Source organism: Rutidosis leptorrhynchoides, chromosome 7, assembly GCF_046630445.1.
Source record: "Rutidosis leptorrhynchoides isolate AG116_Rl617_1_P2 chromosome 7, CSIRO_AGI_Rlap_v1, whole genome shotgun sequence".
In the NCBI taxonomy this organism is placed as follows: domain Eukaryota; kingdom Viridiplantae; phylum Streptophyta; class Magnoliopsida; order Asterales; family Asteraceae; genus Rutidosis; species Rutidosis leptorrhynchoides.
In genome coordinates, this window is record NC_092339.1 from 345,624,557 (window position 1) to 345,642,416 (window position 17,860).

General features: G+C 30.6%; 1 protein-coding gene across 3 annotated transcripts; it reads right to left on the bottom strand.

Annotated features, from left to right (window-relative positions):
- Positions 1-1,344: 1,344 nt before the first annotated feature.
- On the bottom strand, positions 1,345-7,792 carry LOC139857701 (probable transcription factor KAN2). 3 transcript variants are annotated; one of them, XM_071846529.1, is made up of 7 exons: positions 6,808-7,787; positions 6,622-6,759; positions 6,418-6,494; positions 5,000-5,045; positions 4,738-4,900; positions 2,298-2,358; positions 1,346-1,841 (listed from the first exon to the last, which is right to left on the bottom strand). In XM_071846529.1, exons 1-7 carry the CDS (start codon positions 7,442-7,444, stop codon positions 1,737-1,739), a joined length of 1,227 nt encoding a protein of 408 aa, XP_071702630.1. In that variant the 5' UTR covers positions 7,445-7,787; the 3' UTR covers positions 1,346-1,736. The 3 variants fall into 3 exon arrangements, with proteins under 3 accessions (XP_071702629.1, XP_071702628.1, XP_071702630.1); XM_071846528.1 differs by having other exon boundaries at positions 1,345-1,841; positions 2,298-2,355; positions 6,622-7,792; XM_071846527.1 differs by having other exon boundaries at positions 1,345-1,841; positions 6,622-7,792.
- Positions 7,793-17,860: the final 10,068 nt, after the last annotated feature.

Consider the following 17,860-nt stretch of genomic DNA (forward strand, 5'->3'; position numbering starts at 1 on the left):
ACCTCAAACGGGTGGTTTAATTCTTTAATTTTACATACGTTTTCAAGACCATAGTTATGCAAATCAAACTCTTCTATGTTTGGAAGTGGCAATTCAGGTACTTCCACTTCGAAATTGTTACTTGCGAGGTTTTCTTCGGTATCATGTTGTAGTAACAATTGTTGTGGTTGGTGTTTTGGTGGTTTTGGTTTTTTTGGTGTTTTGGTGGTTACTTGGTTTTGTTGTAGTAGTGGTTGGTTTGTCGAGTATTTTGTTTCTGGATTTCGTTGTGGCTGATGCATTATTACTCTATCGACAATATAAATATCAATAGGAGCATTTACAATTGCATATTGTAAAAACTCTTGAAATTCTTCATCATCATCAGTAATATCAAAAACATGATTATTAAAAACGTATCTCATTGAAACAGCTGCATTGGGTGGGAATTCAATCTTTTTAAGAACATTTTTTAACAATATTCTCTGATTCATTGGTTTTACGGGCGCAATTGGGAGTCTTAACCGAATTCTAAAACAATCTCGTGGCATATATATGGGTATGTTGTTAATGTACTCAAAATAACCCCCACAACATATATTAACAACAAATTTATCATCATTAACACAATTCATAATGACAAAAAATAGTGAAAAAATAGTTAAAATAGTACCTTAACGTGTATAAGCTCTGCATTGAAAACTTTTGAAATTGTTATGAGACTGTGATTTCAAAGTCTCATGGTCAATCTAAATATAGGGACAAAATGTTATCCGTAAAAATCTAGGATATCTGACGAAATCTTATCCACAAAATCGTATTTCTGATCAGATAAGGTCGCAAGCTCGCAAGGCGCAAGGACGCAAGCTTGCGCCTTGCGAGGGCAAGATGCAAGTCTTTTTGTGTCTTGCGAGGGCAACCTGGCAATTTTTATTTTTTTTTGGGCTCCAGCGCAAGAATTTATTTGGGAATGGGCATTTTGGCTATAATCCCTAACAATCTGAGTTTGGTAGGATCTTTCATCTATGATAAAAGTTACTTGGTTATAAAATTTTCTTTTTTTTTTAAGAAAAATAATAATGAAAATAAATTGAAGCATAGGCTCAAAGAAGCACCATTTCTACTCTTTTTTCCTCTGTTTTCTACTCGTATTTACTTTAATGCATCTACCAACAGTTGTTACATTTTCAGTTCTCTTTTCATGTTGACGTTATCTTTTTCTTTTATTTTCCTTTTTTCAGTAAGTGTAAAGCATAAGAATAAATAGAGAGCTATCTTACACGTTTGGCAAAAATGTACCCCTTTTTTTCTGCTAAAATGTAAAGCCCTTCATCACAATTACCAATGATCACCACATTACCCTTTTAACAAAGTTAAAGCTCTCTTTTTTTAAATCTCTCTTTTCAGAACATATGATACAAAACTTAACTGGATTTCATTCATATTTTCATATACCAGAAACATCATACCATCATCATCATCACCATCATTCATCATCATCATGAATATTATAATAATATTAATATATTTTCCTAAGAAAAGGGTGCATGATATGAATTTGGATATATCTCTCACACAAATTTGATATTTTTCTGCCTTTCTTGTCTCCTTGTCTTTCTTTAGCATCATCTTTTCTTTACTTTCTTATTTCTCCAAAGAACTTGATTTTTTTTTTCACTAGCACCCATTAGACACAATATATCAATATGATGATCACATGTACACTCCATATATATGATGATGATCAATAACAAATTTCATAATGGTCTTCCCAATGTGAACTCCAAATTAGGCTTCTTAGGAGTTAATGAGCTCACTTCTGACAATCTCTCATAATTCAAACCTTCAGAATTCATTTCTTTCTGAAAAATCATTCATGGAAATTGTATCAAGAAATAATATATTATCTCACAATGCATGATATGTATATATGTATATATAACAAAATTTTGAGTGTATACTTGCAATTGCTATATTATAATTTATGAACCATCTTTGTATCATGTAAATGGTGTGTAACTCTTTAGTGAGGTTTCTTTTAATTGGTTTGAGATATGTTAGCTTTAGACTAAAGATTAAAGAAAGGCATAATAATTGACCTTTCCAAAAGTCTTGGTCTTTCTTGCCTTCTTTCTTCCCACTTTGCATAACATTCTCATGAAATTTGGAATATTATTTTTATGTATTCTCATGCAAAGCATAAAGATAGTAATACTAATATCACACAATGAATGTATCAAAAGTAGTGAAAGGAGATCTACCTAATAATAAAACTACATAATAATTTAAAAAACAAATAATTAAATATTCATGTCTACCTCAGGAGATGGTTTGTTTCCTACAGAATCTCTATGTTCTCCATGCAACCAAGCTTCTCTGCTACAAAGATCAGCATATGAACAAAAATTTCAGAAATCAAGGCTCGTAATTAAAAAAAAGCCATCTTCCATTGTCTTGTTTATACCTAGTTTCTCACATTTATATATAATACAAAAATATACTATAAATCTAAAATGAAACTAATGTGAAATCCCTTTAACCATGCAACACCAAGATAATATAAAGAGAATAGTATACTACTCAAGTATCACACACATGAAGAAAAAAAACAGACAGAAGGTACAAAGAGAGCAGATTTTGCATCCACTAATTTTTGAAGAAAAAAAAAGCCATCTTCCATTGTCTTGTTTATACCTAAGTTTTACATGTATCATACCTAGAAGGTCCCACTTACGAGGACATGAAGCCCACAAATCAAAGGCAGGAGATATGTTCAAACTTTTAGAGAAATTAACGACTATCTACTAATTATATTGAAGACCATATTTTTGGTTTTATTTTCATATTTAAATATAAATATAAATATAATATAGGAGTGTTGATCATCGGTTTGATTTTAGATTTCTTCCATATATTCGCTTGAATTTTGTTAAGTTTTGAAAGAAAAACGTGAAACCAAATCAGATTTATATTCATAACTGAAATCAAATCAATTTTAATTTTTTTTAAGGCCAAATAAAATTAGAATTAACTTCACTTTCCCTAAAACCACATAACAAAAATCTAATTTTAACCAAAATAACTATAAATAACTGACTTTGAATTCAATTTTTTACTTTTAAAATCCGTTATATATATATATATATATATATATATATATATATATATATATATATATATATATATATATATATATATATATATATATATATATATATATATTGTTTTAATCAAAAGGGAAGTTGATTTTAGGAGGAAAGAGAGAAAGTAAATTTATTTTTTATTCTTTTTTTCTAAAAAAAATTTCAAAAACATTATGATTAGCTGAAAAATGAACATTTACTTTGTGATGAATGTTACTTTTGACCAGAAAACGCCAGAAGAATAACATTCATCACGATGAATGTTATTCCTGATGACATCATAACGTTTTCTGATCAAAATAATAACATTTATCATAAAATGTCTTTTAAAAATATTCATATTTTTAACTGATCTTAAAAGTCATAACTAACTTTTAAAAAAATATAAATAGAAAGTACTTCTATCTTCTCTCCCAAAATCCATTTCTCTGTTGATTAGCCCCCTATTTATATAACTTAATAAATTATTAGTAAAAATTTGGTTTTCAGTGTAACTGAATTTAGATAGTAAAATCAAAATCGGACTGAGGTGATTTTTGATTTGTAAATCAAATTGAAGTCCGAATTTAAATACAATTTGACTTTTTTTAATGTTCATTGGATTCAATTTCAGATTATACGTTTTGAAATCGAGTTGAGAACACCTCAATATCCAAACCACTTGTAATGGTGACAATTATCTAGCTAGTCCATTTATGTATATTTTCTATGGAAGTTGGACGGCACAATGTAAACATAACATGTTCGAACCTTTTATCGTTTTTGTTAAACTACAGGGACGACAGGAGGTAAAGTGTACCATATTAAGAAGCTAATTCAATAGTAATGTGAGGAATATTACTCCGTAGTTTTCTGGTATTAGTTAGTGGCAAATAAATTGAGATAAATGCATGCATTACCTAATCATGTAATGGGACTAGGAGCAAATGATGATGAATGAACATATAAAATAGTGTAAATTATATCATTGATCTTCTTTGTATCAAATTATACCAATCATTCTTTTCATTCTTAAATTACATCGATAGTGTTAGGAACTGTCGATGTAATTTCAAAAAGAAAATGACGCCCAGTATAATTTGACATAACCCACGGGGACCAAAAGTATAGATTTCTTTATAAAATATTGTTGAAATTTGATTATTAATTGTGGATGATCTTTAAACAAATAAGACTAACTGCAATAGGTCCGTTTCAATGGTGATGTACAGTCCATAGAAGCAGAATACTCTAATGATGAAGCTTCAACTTTTAATTAAAGAAAGTGAAATACAGTTCAAAGTACTATACTAATGTATTTATTATAAATTTTATTTAGAAAATTCCACAAGGTAGTTTGAAGTTACATAGTATAATTTGAATGTGTTTCAGAAAAAGCAAAAAGTTACAAAAGGAAAATTGCAGTCAATTATACTGTATATAGTTATAGTTATGTCCATTAAACGATTTGCCAGGGAGAAGGAGAGGAAGGGGGTCTGATATAAACTGTGAGGTTTAATTACTTTGTTCCATTAATTTAATTTAATTTAATTTAATTATTTAATTAATACGATACATATCCTGTACTAGTATAATATACGCAAAACATAAGTAGAAAAGGATAATTAATAATTACCTTGAAGAATTGCTCCAAAGACCATACTGATAATCTTTCTCCTTTTGAACACTTAACCTTCCTCCATTTTCGGATAACTCTCTCGTTCTTGGGTTACGAATGTCGAACAAGATGTCATCAGAATTATCCCCCGATGAACCATTTTCGTATATATCAGATTGCCCTAATTAATGTTTGTAAAAAAAAAAATCACTATAAAGATGATATATATTAAATTTAGCTGCATTATGATGACATATTATGAGCAGTATTGCGAAATTACCTGATGAAGCCGGTGCTCGATCAGTTGTCTTCACCGTTCGGTACATCTGGATAACAAAAGTAAATATATAGTTATATTCTTAAACAATGTCCATTACATACATTAATCTTGGATTTAATTTAAAACATAAAGGTGAGTCTTGATTATATATTCTCTCCACCTTACACCCTCAAATATGCTTTTCTTATTTTAACTCAAGGAAGTATTATTTATATATATCTATGTGCATTAATCTAAAACAATTAACCTTAATTTGAAATATGTTAGTATGTTCATCATATTACTACACGAGTAATTTTCACAGAAGCCTAATTAATATTCATAATTCATATTCATAATTAATATTAATAACAGCAATGAAAATAAATCCTTTTTTACTTGTTTGACCAACTATATACATACAAATGTCTATGAGTCATGGTATATATGCAATATCAACAGTACAAAATTCATAATTAATATTAATAATAGTATGGAAAATAAATCCTTTTTTACTTGTTTCACCAACTATATACATATATAAATGTTTATGAGTCATGGTATATATGCAATATATCAACAGTACAAACATGAGTAAATGATCAAGAGTACATAGTGTTAGCACATGTGACCGTGCATTGACAATTTATATACGCACATATATGTATAGAGAGAGAACAGAGAGGTGCATATATGTGTATGTATATGTATGTATATGTATGTATATGTCTGTACAAGTGTAAGAAGCCCTGACTTAACTAATTAACCATGGTTGATATAATGCATGGTTAAGACAGAACCCACATGTGATGCTAGAGACATATACAAACATATCATTGACAAATGATGGTGTTTTTGTACTCTCTCATATCTCAAGTTTCATACTGAAAAAAAGTATAAAATTATTCAATTCAACCCTCTATTTACTCTCTAGACTAGTCTCTCTGCATGGACCCTATATATCACTGTGTTTTCAATTCTTTGAGCTTTGTCTTACTATACTAGTAGTATACTACTATATTTTATTATTTATTTTTATTATTCATAATATAAAAAAGTGTAAAAATACGGAAGAAGTAAAAAGCTGATCATACTGATAAGCTATGTTTATATATGCAGAAGCATCAGATTTAGCAATAGTAGCAAGAAAGAAACAAGGTTAACAAAGCATTGGAAATTGTAATAATTTAAAAATCATTATGTAATAATTGTTGATTATCAAACATATGTTTTTTTCTTCCTCTAATAATGCAAAGTGCTTCTTATAGCTAGTGCTAAAGTCAAAAAGAAAATCATAAAATCTGAATCTTGGATATATATTCCAGATTTTTGTATGAAGGTGCTCTTGAGTGTGTACTAAATTAATATTTTTACATTAGACAGACAATGCATCTTTAAATGCATATATTCAATTAATTTACAAAAGATTTGAAATTAACCTGTAAGTGAGATTTAACATGAGATAAAGTTAGATCTTTAACATCCATTAGCTCAAGAACTGACTTGGGTGTTGCTCCTAAAATCATCACCAAAATAAAAGATTTAATCAATACATGAAAATTCAAGAAAACAAACTAGAGTACTATTTTGTTTACAATTAAATTAAAAGAATAATTATAAAATGAAGGGAAAATATAACATACTTTCATGACCACCCAAAAGCTCAACAGCATGAACAAAGCGAGCATGAAGTGTTGTAGTCCACCTCATCCTAGGAGCTCTCATACTTCGTTTAGAAGGAAACCTTGATGACAAAAATCTTGATCGAACAATATTGTTAATATTATTATTATTATTATTATTATTATTATTATTATTATTATTATTATTATTATTATTATTATTATTATTATTATTATTACCATGAATTAAAGAGGTGTTACTTGTTAAATTATTGTAAGAATCTAATAAAGTTTGGTTCTTTTGATGAGGATGAGCTAAAACTGGGAAATTAGGAGGGGTATTCTGGTAATAAACAGGTATTCCCCTTATAGGTTTAAGGAAACCTAAATCTGAGCTAAATCCCTGATGATGGTTTTGTTGATATTGGTTATTATAATTATAAGGGTAGTTACTATTATTTGATGTAATAGTGTTGTTGGTTGTATGAGAGTGTAGATTATGGAAATGGGTGAGGTCTGAATTAGTTGAATTAGGGTTAGATAAGGCTGGACCAAACGATGGGTCTGGTCTTCTTGTTGAGCCATGTTGTTGTTGTTGTTGTTGTTGTTGTTGTTGTTGTTGTTGTTGTTGTTGTTGGTGGTGGTGGTGGTGATAAAGTTTTTGTGGGTGATGTTGTTGGTGACTAGAATTAAAGGCTGTTTTCCACAAATTACCTAAATTTAAGTCATGGTTATGAGCTTCATCATGTGGTGTTGATGATGTTCTCCAAGTTTTTGAAGTGGGTTTGGTGTTGGGTGGACTTATTTGAAGAGATAAGTCTGGTTGTGCAGGAAAAAGCTCCATTTTAGTAACCAAGTTCACAACTTTTTCTTCTTTTGAATAACAAAATGGTCAAGACTTGAATTGAACCAGCTTGACAAAAAGACCTAGTTTGTTCTTGTAACAATCTTGAAGCTTTTTTAGACCTTGAGATAATGGGTATGGTGGTTAAGTTGTTCTTGTTTTGAGTGAAACAATAATTAAGGGAATTATTTTCTTTTCAAATGTGTGATCCAAGTTATGAAAGATTCAAAATGATGATGATGGTAATGATGATATGATGATTGAGGTATTTAGTTTTTTGGTCTCAAGATTGATATGATGATGAGTTGTTTGTAGAGATGAGATTTGTGTAATCAATGGTGAAATGGGAGTAGTTGTGGAGTTGTAAAGAGAGAGAAATAGAGAAGACAAGGTATTAATTAGTGAATGGTTGTATCTTTTGTGTGAAGTATATGGAAGAAAATGACACTTGAAGAGACTACATAGAGAGATGCTTTCTTTTTATGTGGACGTGGGACTAGGAAAAGGAGAATTAAAAAGATGAAGAAAAAAAAGGAAAAAAAAAGGGAAAAAGATGAGAAAGGAAACAAAGATAAATACGTTTGAGAAATGATTCTTTTTACCATCTTTTGAATTTCTTATTAATTTATAATTTTATTTTATATTTATGTATTTATTTTTACTATGGAATATCTCACACACATCGCCCTATGACAAGTTTTATGTACATGTATTAGTAAAAGTAACACTAGGATTTAATTGTATTTCAGTTTTTAACATTTTGTGCGGGAAATACTAGTTTTTTTAATATGAATTGGTAAATTGGTACCCCATACTTCCTATATTTATTTATTTGTGTGGGAAGTTGGATAAACAATTGTTTGACTTTTCTACAGTACTAGTCATCAAAACAACAGTAGTCGCTGAATTATGACACATTGCGTTTTATGGCTATTTCGACCTATATTCTTGTACTTTTTTCAGACTTATTTATATTTTTACTGTTAAAATAATATTAATTAACATTAACAATTAATAAATTCACCAAAAGTTAAGTTAATAATTATGGAGTAATACTTTTCTCAAACTTATTTTTATTTCAGATACGCTCAATGTTATTATATTATTAGAAAAAATAAATAAATAAAAGCAAAAAATGGATAATTTACGATTAATTAATACTACAATATAGTAGTGTATCTATCCAAGTAATTAACATATCAACTCATTGTATTAATAGTCTTGCTCATATATATCTTATTAATCTACATCTACATATAATATAATTAGGAGATTACCAGTTTAAAATATGATTTTTATTAATGACAATATATATATATATATATATATATATATATATATATATATATATATATATATATATATATATATATATATATATATACATATATATATACATATATATATATATATATATATATATATATATATATATACATATATATATACATATATATATATATATATATATATTAGAGGGGAGAACTTTTTTGTGTGAGAACCGTGAGAACTCAAAAATACACTGCAATTCGAACAAAAAAGGGAAATTCGAGTAAAAAAAGTGGCGGGCGAGCAAAAAAGGGGAATTCGAGCAAAAAAGGGGAAGGACGAACAAAAAAAATGGCGACCGAACAAAAAACCTGGTAATCGAACAAAAATTGTGATAGTCGAACAAATTGTGTTCTACATTTTTGATAGTCGAACAAAAAAATGTAGAACACATTGATAGTCGAACAAAAATATTGATAGTCGAACAAAAATGTGTTCTACATTTTCGTATTCGAACAAAAAGAAAAAAATTGTTCATCCGTGTTGTGTTTTTTGCTCGACTACCATGTTTTTTGTTCGTCTGTGTGCTTTTTTGTTCGTCCGTGCCATTTTTTTATTCAAATTTCAGTGTATTTTTGAGTTCCTAAAGTTCTCACACTAAAAAAGTTCTCAATTGATCTTCTTCCTATATATATATATGTATATATATATATATATATATATATATATATGTGTGTGTGTGTGTGTGTGTGTGTGTGTGTGTGTGTGTGTGTGGGGGGGGGGGGCAGGATCAATGGGGAAATAACCAATCGGGGGGAAGCAAAATTTTTTTTTCTTCGTTTTTTGGCATTTTTTTAGACATCAAAATCAAACGAAAATATGAACATTTAAAAAAGACACTTCGTGATGAATGTTATTATTTATGCGGAAAAACGATCGACAAAAATAACATTCAAGATAATATTGATCGTAAAGAATGTTAACTTTTTTTTCATGTTTTGTGAAGTACTTTTTGTCAAAATTTAGCCCGGTTTAGAGTTTAGGGTTTAGTGTTTTAGGTTTAGTCCCTAACCCAAAACCCTAAACCCTAAACTTTAAACCGTTCTTGTTAAAAACTAAATCTAAACCCTAAATCTAAACCCTAAATTTCTAAACCCTAATATCTAAAACCTAAAAATACGCTCGAAAAATACGATAATTGTTATATATTAATTCTTCGAGCGTTTTTCGGCCAAAATAAAAACATTTATCACAAAGTGTCTTTATTAAATGTTCATATTTTCATCCAAACTATAATGTTCGTGAAAAAAGTTTTTTTAAAAAACAAAAAAAAGAAAATTTGCTTCCCCCCTCTTCCCCCCGATTGGTTACTTCCCGCTTGATCCTACCACTGTATATATATATATATATATATATATATATATATATATATATATATATATATATATATATATATATATATATATATATATATGTGTGTGTGTGTGTGTGTGTGTGTGTGTGTGTGTGTGTGTGTGTGTGTGTGTGTGTGTGTGTGTGTGTGTGGGCTAACCAGGCAGGCTTGCCTGAGTGGTCACCGAGTTGCCCAATGAAGTACACCACCCGGGTTCAATTCATGGTTATGCCAAATTGTTCAAAAAGGGAGTGTGACTAGATGGGTGCGCATAATGGGCAATTCACCCGGTACCAGGTATCGCGCTCGGGGGCTTGATTACCCGAGGTTTTACCTTCTATGGGGGAGCCAATGTGCTCGTTCATAGGAGGGTTTCCTCGTTTACCAAAAAAATATGAGCAGGATCAATGAGGAAGTAACCAATCGGGGGGAAGCGGGGGGAAGCAAAAAAAAAATTTCGTTTTTTTGAATTTTTTTTTCAGGCATCAAGATCACACGAAAATATGAACATTTAAAAACACACTTCGTGATGAATGTTATTATTTTGGCGAAAAAACGATCGACAAAAATAACAATCAAGATAATATTGCTCGTGAAGAATGTGAACATTTTTCTTCTTCATGTTTTGTGAAATAAAATTTAGCCCGATTTAGAGTTTAGGGTTTAGGGTTTGGTGTTTTGGGTTTATTCCATAAACTCAAAACACCAAACCCTAAACTCTAAACTCTAAGCTGTTCGTGTTAAAAACTCAATCTATATCCTAAATCTAAACCCTAAATCCTAAATTTCTAAACCCTAATATCTAAACCCTATAAACCCTAATATCTAAACCCTAATATCTAAAACCTCAACATACGCTCGAAAAACACGATAATTGTTACTCCCTCCGTCCCAGATTAATTGTCTCCAGACAAAAAACACACAGTTTTAGGAAATCCCACTAACTTTATTTCTCCACCAATGAAATATCTTCTCTCTCCAGATCCACCAATGAAATATCTCCTTTCCTTTCTATTTATGGAAGTAGACAATTAATTTGGGACATCCCAAAATGGAATACTGGACAATAATTTAGGGACGGAGGGAGTATATATTAATGCTCCCAGCGTTTTTTCGCCAAAATAAAAACATTTATCACAAAGTGTCTTTATTAAATGTTCATATTTTCATCCAATCTATAATGTTCGTGAAAAAGTTTATTCAAAAAATGAAAAAAAAAATTTTGTTTCCCCCCGCTTCCCCCCGATAGGTTACTTCCCTCTTGATCCTATCACTATATATCAATGGGGAAGTAACCAATTGGGGGGAAGCAAATTTTTTTTTTTTTTGAATTTTTTTCAGGCATTAACATTACACTAAAATATGAACATTTAAAAAGATACTTCGTAATGAATGTTATTATTTAGGCGGAAAAACGATCGACAAAAATAACATTCAAAATAATATTGATCGTGAAGAATGTTAACATTTTTTTCATGTTTTATGAAGTAAAATTTAGCCCGATTTAGAGGTTAGGGTTTAGGGTTTGGTGTTTTGGGTTTAGACCCAAAACCCTAAACCCTAAACTCTAAACTCTAAACCGTTTGTGTTAAAAACTCAATCTAAATCCTAAATCTAAACCCTAAATCTAAACTCTAAACCCTAAATTTCTAAACCCTAATATCTAAACCCTATAAACTCTAATATCTAAATCCTAATATCCAAAACTTCAACATACGCTCGAAAAACACGATAATTATTATATGTTACTTCTTCGAGCGTTTTCCCTCCAAAATAAAAATATTTATCACAAAGTGTCTTTATTAAATGTTAATATTTTTATCCAATCTATAATGTTCGTGAACAAAGTTTTTTAAAAAAACGAAAAAAAATTGTTTCCCCCGTTTTCCTCCGATTGGTTACTTTCCCTTTGATCCTACCAATATATATATATATATATATATATATATATATATATATATATATATATATATATATATATATATATATATATATATATATATATATATATTACATGTGTGAAAATGAAAATTGGTAAATTTGTTATTTTGTTGTGTCTTAATAGTATTTGTACAAATATGTATACTACTATACTATCATGTTGTCCTAGGCCGATGACAATGTACTTTTCTCCGTTTTAAATAAGTGTCTTGTTTGATTTTTCATAATCTTTATATAAAACTTTGACTTTAAATATTTTCATTTGTACTATATATTCAATAAAAATTATATCAATGAGAACATATTTTAAAATTGAATCTATTCATATAAATTTTATCAAATATTATATAACAAAAATAAAAATATTTAAAGTAAAAATATTAAAAGAAAGACATTGAAAAATCAAACAAGATATTTATTTTGGGACTGATGGATTATTTATTTATTTTTATTTCAATTATTGTGTATGATGTACGATTTTTGTTCGTTGTTACTATTTTATTTATAACTGTGTGTTTGCTATTCTATACGGAGTATATAATACAGAATTTGATTATAAAAACTTATTTAGTATGTAATTAAAGGCTAAATGTTTGCTTGATGCTCAAATATTAGAATCAAAAACTTTCCTCTTAATCTCAAGGGATCACCTAGTGGTTGAGTGTTCAAGAATCTCTGAAGGAGATCTAAGTTCAATCCTTACTAGTTATAATTTGAGACTTTTCTTTTTTTTTTTATTTAAAGAAAAAAAAATCCTATTTGTAGTCATTATCATTTATCAGTAGAATAGAGTAGACCAATACTTGAAGAAGACATGATTATTTGATTCTATATGTAATTTTTCATATTGTTATGTTAGATATAGAAGTAAATTTTGTATTTTTATTAGATTTCATGGCTTTTTAAGTTAATGTTATTCTTTTTGAAGCTTTCTTTAATTTTTTACTAGAGAGGTGAGTATATTATATTTGAATGTTAAAAAACTATGTTTTATAAATAGTACAGATTATTAGATTTGATTATTATACCACCTAACATTATTTTTTTTATGATCAAGGGCGGCGCTTAATGAGGGCATGAGGGGGCCCACCCCTCCAAAATAATTAGTGGCTTTTGGAATTTGTAGTTATTTGAATTACGGACTTTGGGCTTTTGAATCAATTAAAATCGGGTCAATATAAATGAGATATGACCAAAATAGTGAAGAAATTCGGCTCGAACCTTGACTCTGTAAAAAGTTTCCAAGGGATGATTTGCTGACTCCTATGCAGGAATTCGGCTTGATCCACAGCCCGTATGGATTGACAGATCAGATCCCTGCGGTTCGAGTTTTAGCCCGAAAATGCGTGTGTGCTTGAAAAATGATCGAGTGAGTGATTTGCTATCCCTGTCGGTGATTTCAAACCCAGTTTTCAAAAAACAATAGCTACTATGATACGTTGACGTCTTAACCTGATTTAAAATGTGACAAAACCAAAACAATTATTTTTCTCTCTTAGGTTTTGATCTTATTTATTAACTTGTGTGATCTCCCATAGTCTTAAACGTATGCCCTCATTTGGAAGTGTAGCCGTGTGAGAATTATGTACATCGTAAATGAAAGGAACATGTTAAGATTGTGTTTGATAAAACTGAATGACTAAGCGTTGAATGGTTCATAATTTGAATGATTTAAATGTTCTGAATGACAATAGCTCATTTGATAATCACTTTGAAATAATAATGTGATGTAAATTACCTTATTAGCCATTGACATGAATAAAACGACGACAACAATAACAACAACAACAACAACAACAACAACAACAACAATACTCATTCTCGCGCATGCGAGTTATGGGGGAGGTGAGATGTAGACAATCCTTCCTCTACCTTATAATAGAAGAGAAGTCGTTTCTCCACCCACGTGTAGAGGATGTTATCCCACTCACAAGAAGAGAAAGTCATTTGATATGAATAAAACTACAATATATTTGTTTAATAAGTATTCTTGATAGAATTTAAAGATAATATTACATAAAATTTAGGTGTTTGATGGTTAAGAGAGAATTTCAGCTCTGAATAATTATGCACTAATTGTTGAACCATTAAGCATCATCCGTCATTTAGATGTCAGCTATAAACGCATTGAATATTATATAATTTAATATTCAACGTTGAATCATTCAATTAAGATGCAAACAAATGCACCATAAATTACATGAAAATTTGACAAACTATAAACAAATGCCTTCAACAAGACCATATGTTAATAAGAATATAACATGGAGTCAAATTTGTAGTTTTTGAGAAGAAACTTGATTTTTTAAATTTTGACGTGACAATGTAAAATTTTGAAGGTAAATAGTAATAATTGTTAAATTTTAATGTCAAATATAAATAGGTCTTGCTTTTATTGATATGTATGTATAAAATAATAACTAATTAAAATACGTAACATTAAATAGATAAATTAAGCTATAATATAAAATGCTATAAATTAAAATTCCAAAGAATATCAAATTACATAAAATTAGAAAATGACCTAAATTAAAATTCATAAAAATATAAAATCATATTTCATTCATAGTGTGAAAATGTTATGAAAGGTGTCGTAAGTACTCCACAAGATCGTCCATCGGTTGGTCATGTACATCTTATCTCGTATTTATGTGTTTATTGATTTACGATTCTTTCGTCCATCTCTAATGTAGCGACACGACCAAATCATGTTTGACGGCGCCGACTACTTAGGTCCCGTTACGTGGTCATAAGTCTTTATCATGACGTTTGACCAAAATATGTCGCATTTATTTCATAAGTAAAAGGATGTTTCAAGTTTACAAATGTAGTTCAAAAGACTAGTTACATTACAATGTTTAACGTACGAAAACCTATGCGACACAATTTAAAGTAGCCAAAAGGCGCTCCAACTATGCATGTATACTCGACATCCAAGCAAGTATCAAAAGTAATGAGCGGAAGCATGTATCACACAAATGTTCAAGGACCTGAGAAAAACATAGAAATCTGTCAACGAAAACGTTGGTGAAATCATAGGTTTGAGTAGGTAAGTACAAGTGAACCACAAGATTTGCAACAATGAGATAATAGTAATACATTCCAAAAGTTTGTTTCACGAGCACCCAATTATCAATGCTTAACATTCCTTCCATAGAACCCCATCACAATAGTGTTAGAACATACACTGTTTCTCGAAAATATATTTCATTCGTAAACGGTAGCGAACCGTTTGAATGAGGGTTTGTCAAACCCATATGGCCATATAACATAAGTTCTCGCTTACACCCGGCAAATGTAACTAATGATAATCGAATTGAGGATTTTTGTTCAAACTCGTATGTAGAATGTTTGTTTTCCTGTACTTGTGTTCACTTAGTAAAAAGAAACGTTTATGTTTTCTCATCCCAAATGTAAGTGCAAAAGAGTAAAAGTAGGACTATGATCTCACCTTGAGTGCACGTATGAAAAGTACTTCACAAAGTAACGTGTGCGAAGGATAGTGCTAGTCTTGACCTAAACAAATAGGTCGTATCAATAACGGTAAACACGATAGGTCAAAGATGTTCAATTAGTCCTACGGCTCGTTACGACTCGATTATGTAGCATGTGAAATCAAATTGTCAAGTTTCATGCAAGATACAAGTATATAAACAAGTTAGGAAGGTTGCATAATCATTTGGTTAAGTTTGACAAAAAGTCAAACTTTGGTCGGTCAAAGTCAACGAAAAAGTCAACACGTTCGGGTCGGGTCCTGAACTATTTTTCTGAGGTTTTTAATCATGTATGAGCATGTTAGAACAAGTTACGTGTGAATCAGAGGTGCGTAGCATAGCAAACATTATTCGAAAATTGACAAAGTTGGACAGACCACTTTGGCGCGCCGCGCGGGTATATGGCGCGCCGCGCCATTACCTATACAGAGAAATCTGGCAGTTTTTAAGTTTTATGCACGAACCTAACTTCAAACAATCACCATTTATGACCCGCAAACAACCAAAACATGTATCTTATATCATCGGAAAGGTATTTTGACAAGGAAAACAACTAAACACATTTCAACAATCACATTTACTTTTACAACAACCAAAATCACATTCAAGGCTCCTCATTAAATGCATTCAAGTTCATAAATGAAATTTGATGATTCGGCAACCAATTTACATGAATGACATGCCGTTTCGAAGGTGATCAAGCATACAATACAACCTAACACTTACAAATAACATTTCATGTCATTCAAAGCATTAAATGTTCACATTAAATTCTATCAAACCCTAACCAACAACTTTAAAATCACTAATCATGTTTATGAAGTTTTCTAAAACAACCTACACATCAAATTGAAGCTAGTGATACTAGGAACACATTTAATACATGCATTTATCACTTTTAACAACATTCAAACAACCAAATCACCAAATCAAACACACCAAAGTTCATATTCAAACTAGTTACTTCAAATAACGAAATCGAACATATAAATCATATATTCATGTTAGACTTGAGCCATAGACACTAATTAACAACTTTATAAGTTAAAAACATCAAGAACACAAAATCTAGTGATTTTAGAAAGTTACCCAAACTTGATGAAATCGGTATAGAATCGAAGAGGAAGATGAGAGGATTCTGAATATGCAATTTGTTTAGATGGATGCTTGCTCGATTTGATTTGGATGATGAATCCTTGAAGTGGTGTTTGAGAGATTTGGTGAAAGTGTTAGAGAAAAAGGAAAAAAGAAAAAGAATTAATGAATGGATGAGAGTGAAGGGTTGACTAGTTGACCTAGTCACCTCTTTGCTCTCTTGGCAACAATGGTCCCTCTAGTTCGATTGCGGGTGCGTGAATTACCTAAACGGGATATTTTAAAACGTGTATTAACGAGGGATGTCATAATCATATAACGGACTTTAAATAGTTAAATGAAAAAGTAAACGAAAAAAGGCGGGATGTTATATTACCTACTCCTTAAAAGAAATTTCGTCCCGAAATTTAAGTAGGCGTAGTAGTTGTTGTTTCTTCCTCGAAATTTTGCGTTTTCGGAATCGGGAATAAGTGAGGGTATTTCTTTTGCATTTGATCTTGCCTTTCCCAAGTAAACTCGGGTCCTCTTTTGGCATTCCAACGAACCTTGACAATCGGGATTCGGCTTTGTTTCAAAGTCTTGACGGAGGTGTCCACAATTTCAACCGGTTCCTCCACAAAATGAAGTTTGTCATCAATAGTAAGTTCTTCGAGAGGGATGACAATATCGGGTTCGGCAAGACACTTTTTCAAGTTAGATACATGGAAGGTAGGATGAACGGAGTTCAATTGAGGCGGAAGATCTAAACGATAAGCAACGGTTCCAATACGCTCCAAGATTTCGAAAGGACCAATATACCGCGGATTTAGCTTCCCGCGTTTCCCAAAACGAATTACACCTTTCCAAGGTGCGACTTTTAACATTACTCGGTCACCGACTTGAAATTCAAGGTCGTTGCATCGTTTGTCGGTATAACTCTTTTGACGACTCCGGGCCGTCCGAAGCCTATCTCGGATTTGAACGATCTTCTCGGTTGTTTCATGAATAAGTTCGGGACCGGTGATTTGTTTGTCGCCTACTTCGGCCCAACAAAGAGGAGAACGAAATTTTCAGCCATATAATGCTTCGAATGGTGCGGCGTTAATACTCGTGTGATAACTATTGTTGTAGGAGAATTCGGCAAGAGGCAAGTGCTTATCCCAAGCTTTTCCAAGGTCGACAACGCAAGCTCGTAGCATGTCTTCCAAGGTTTGAATTGTGCGTTCGCTTTGTTCGTCGGTTTGT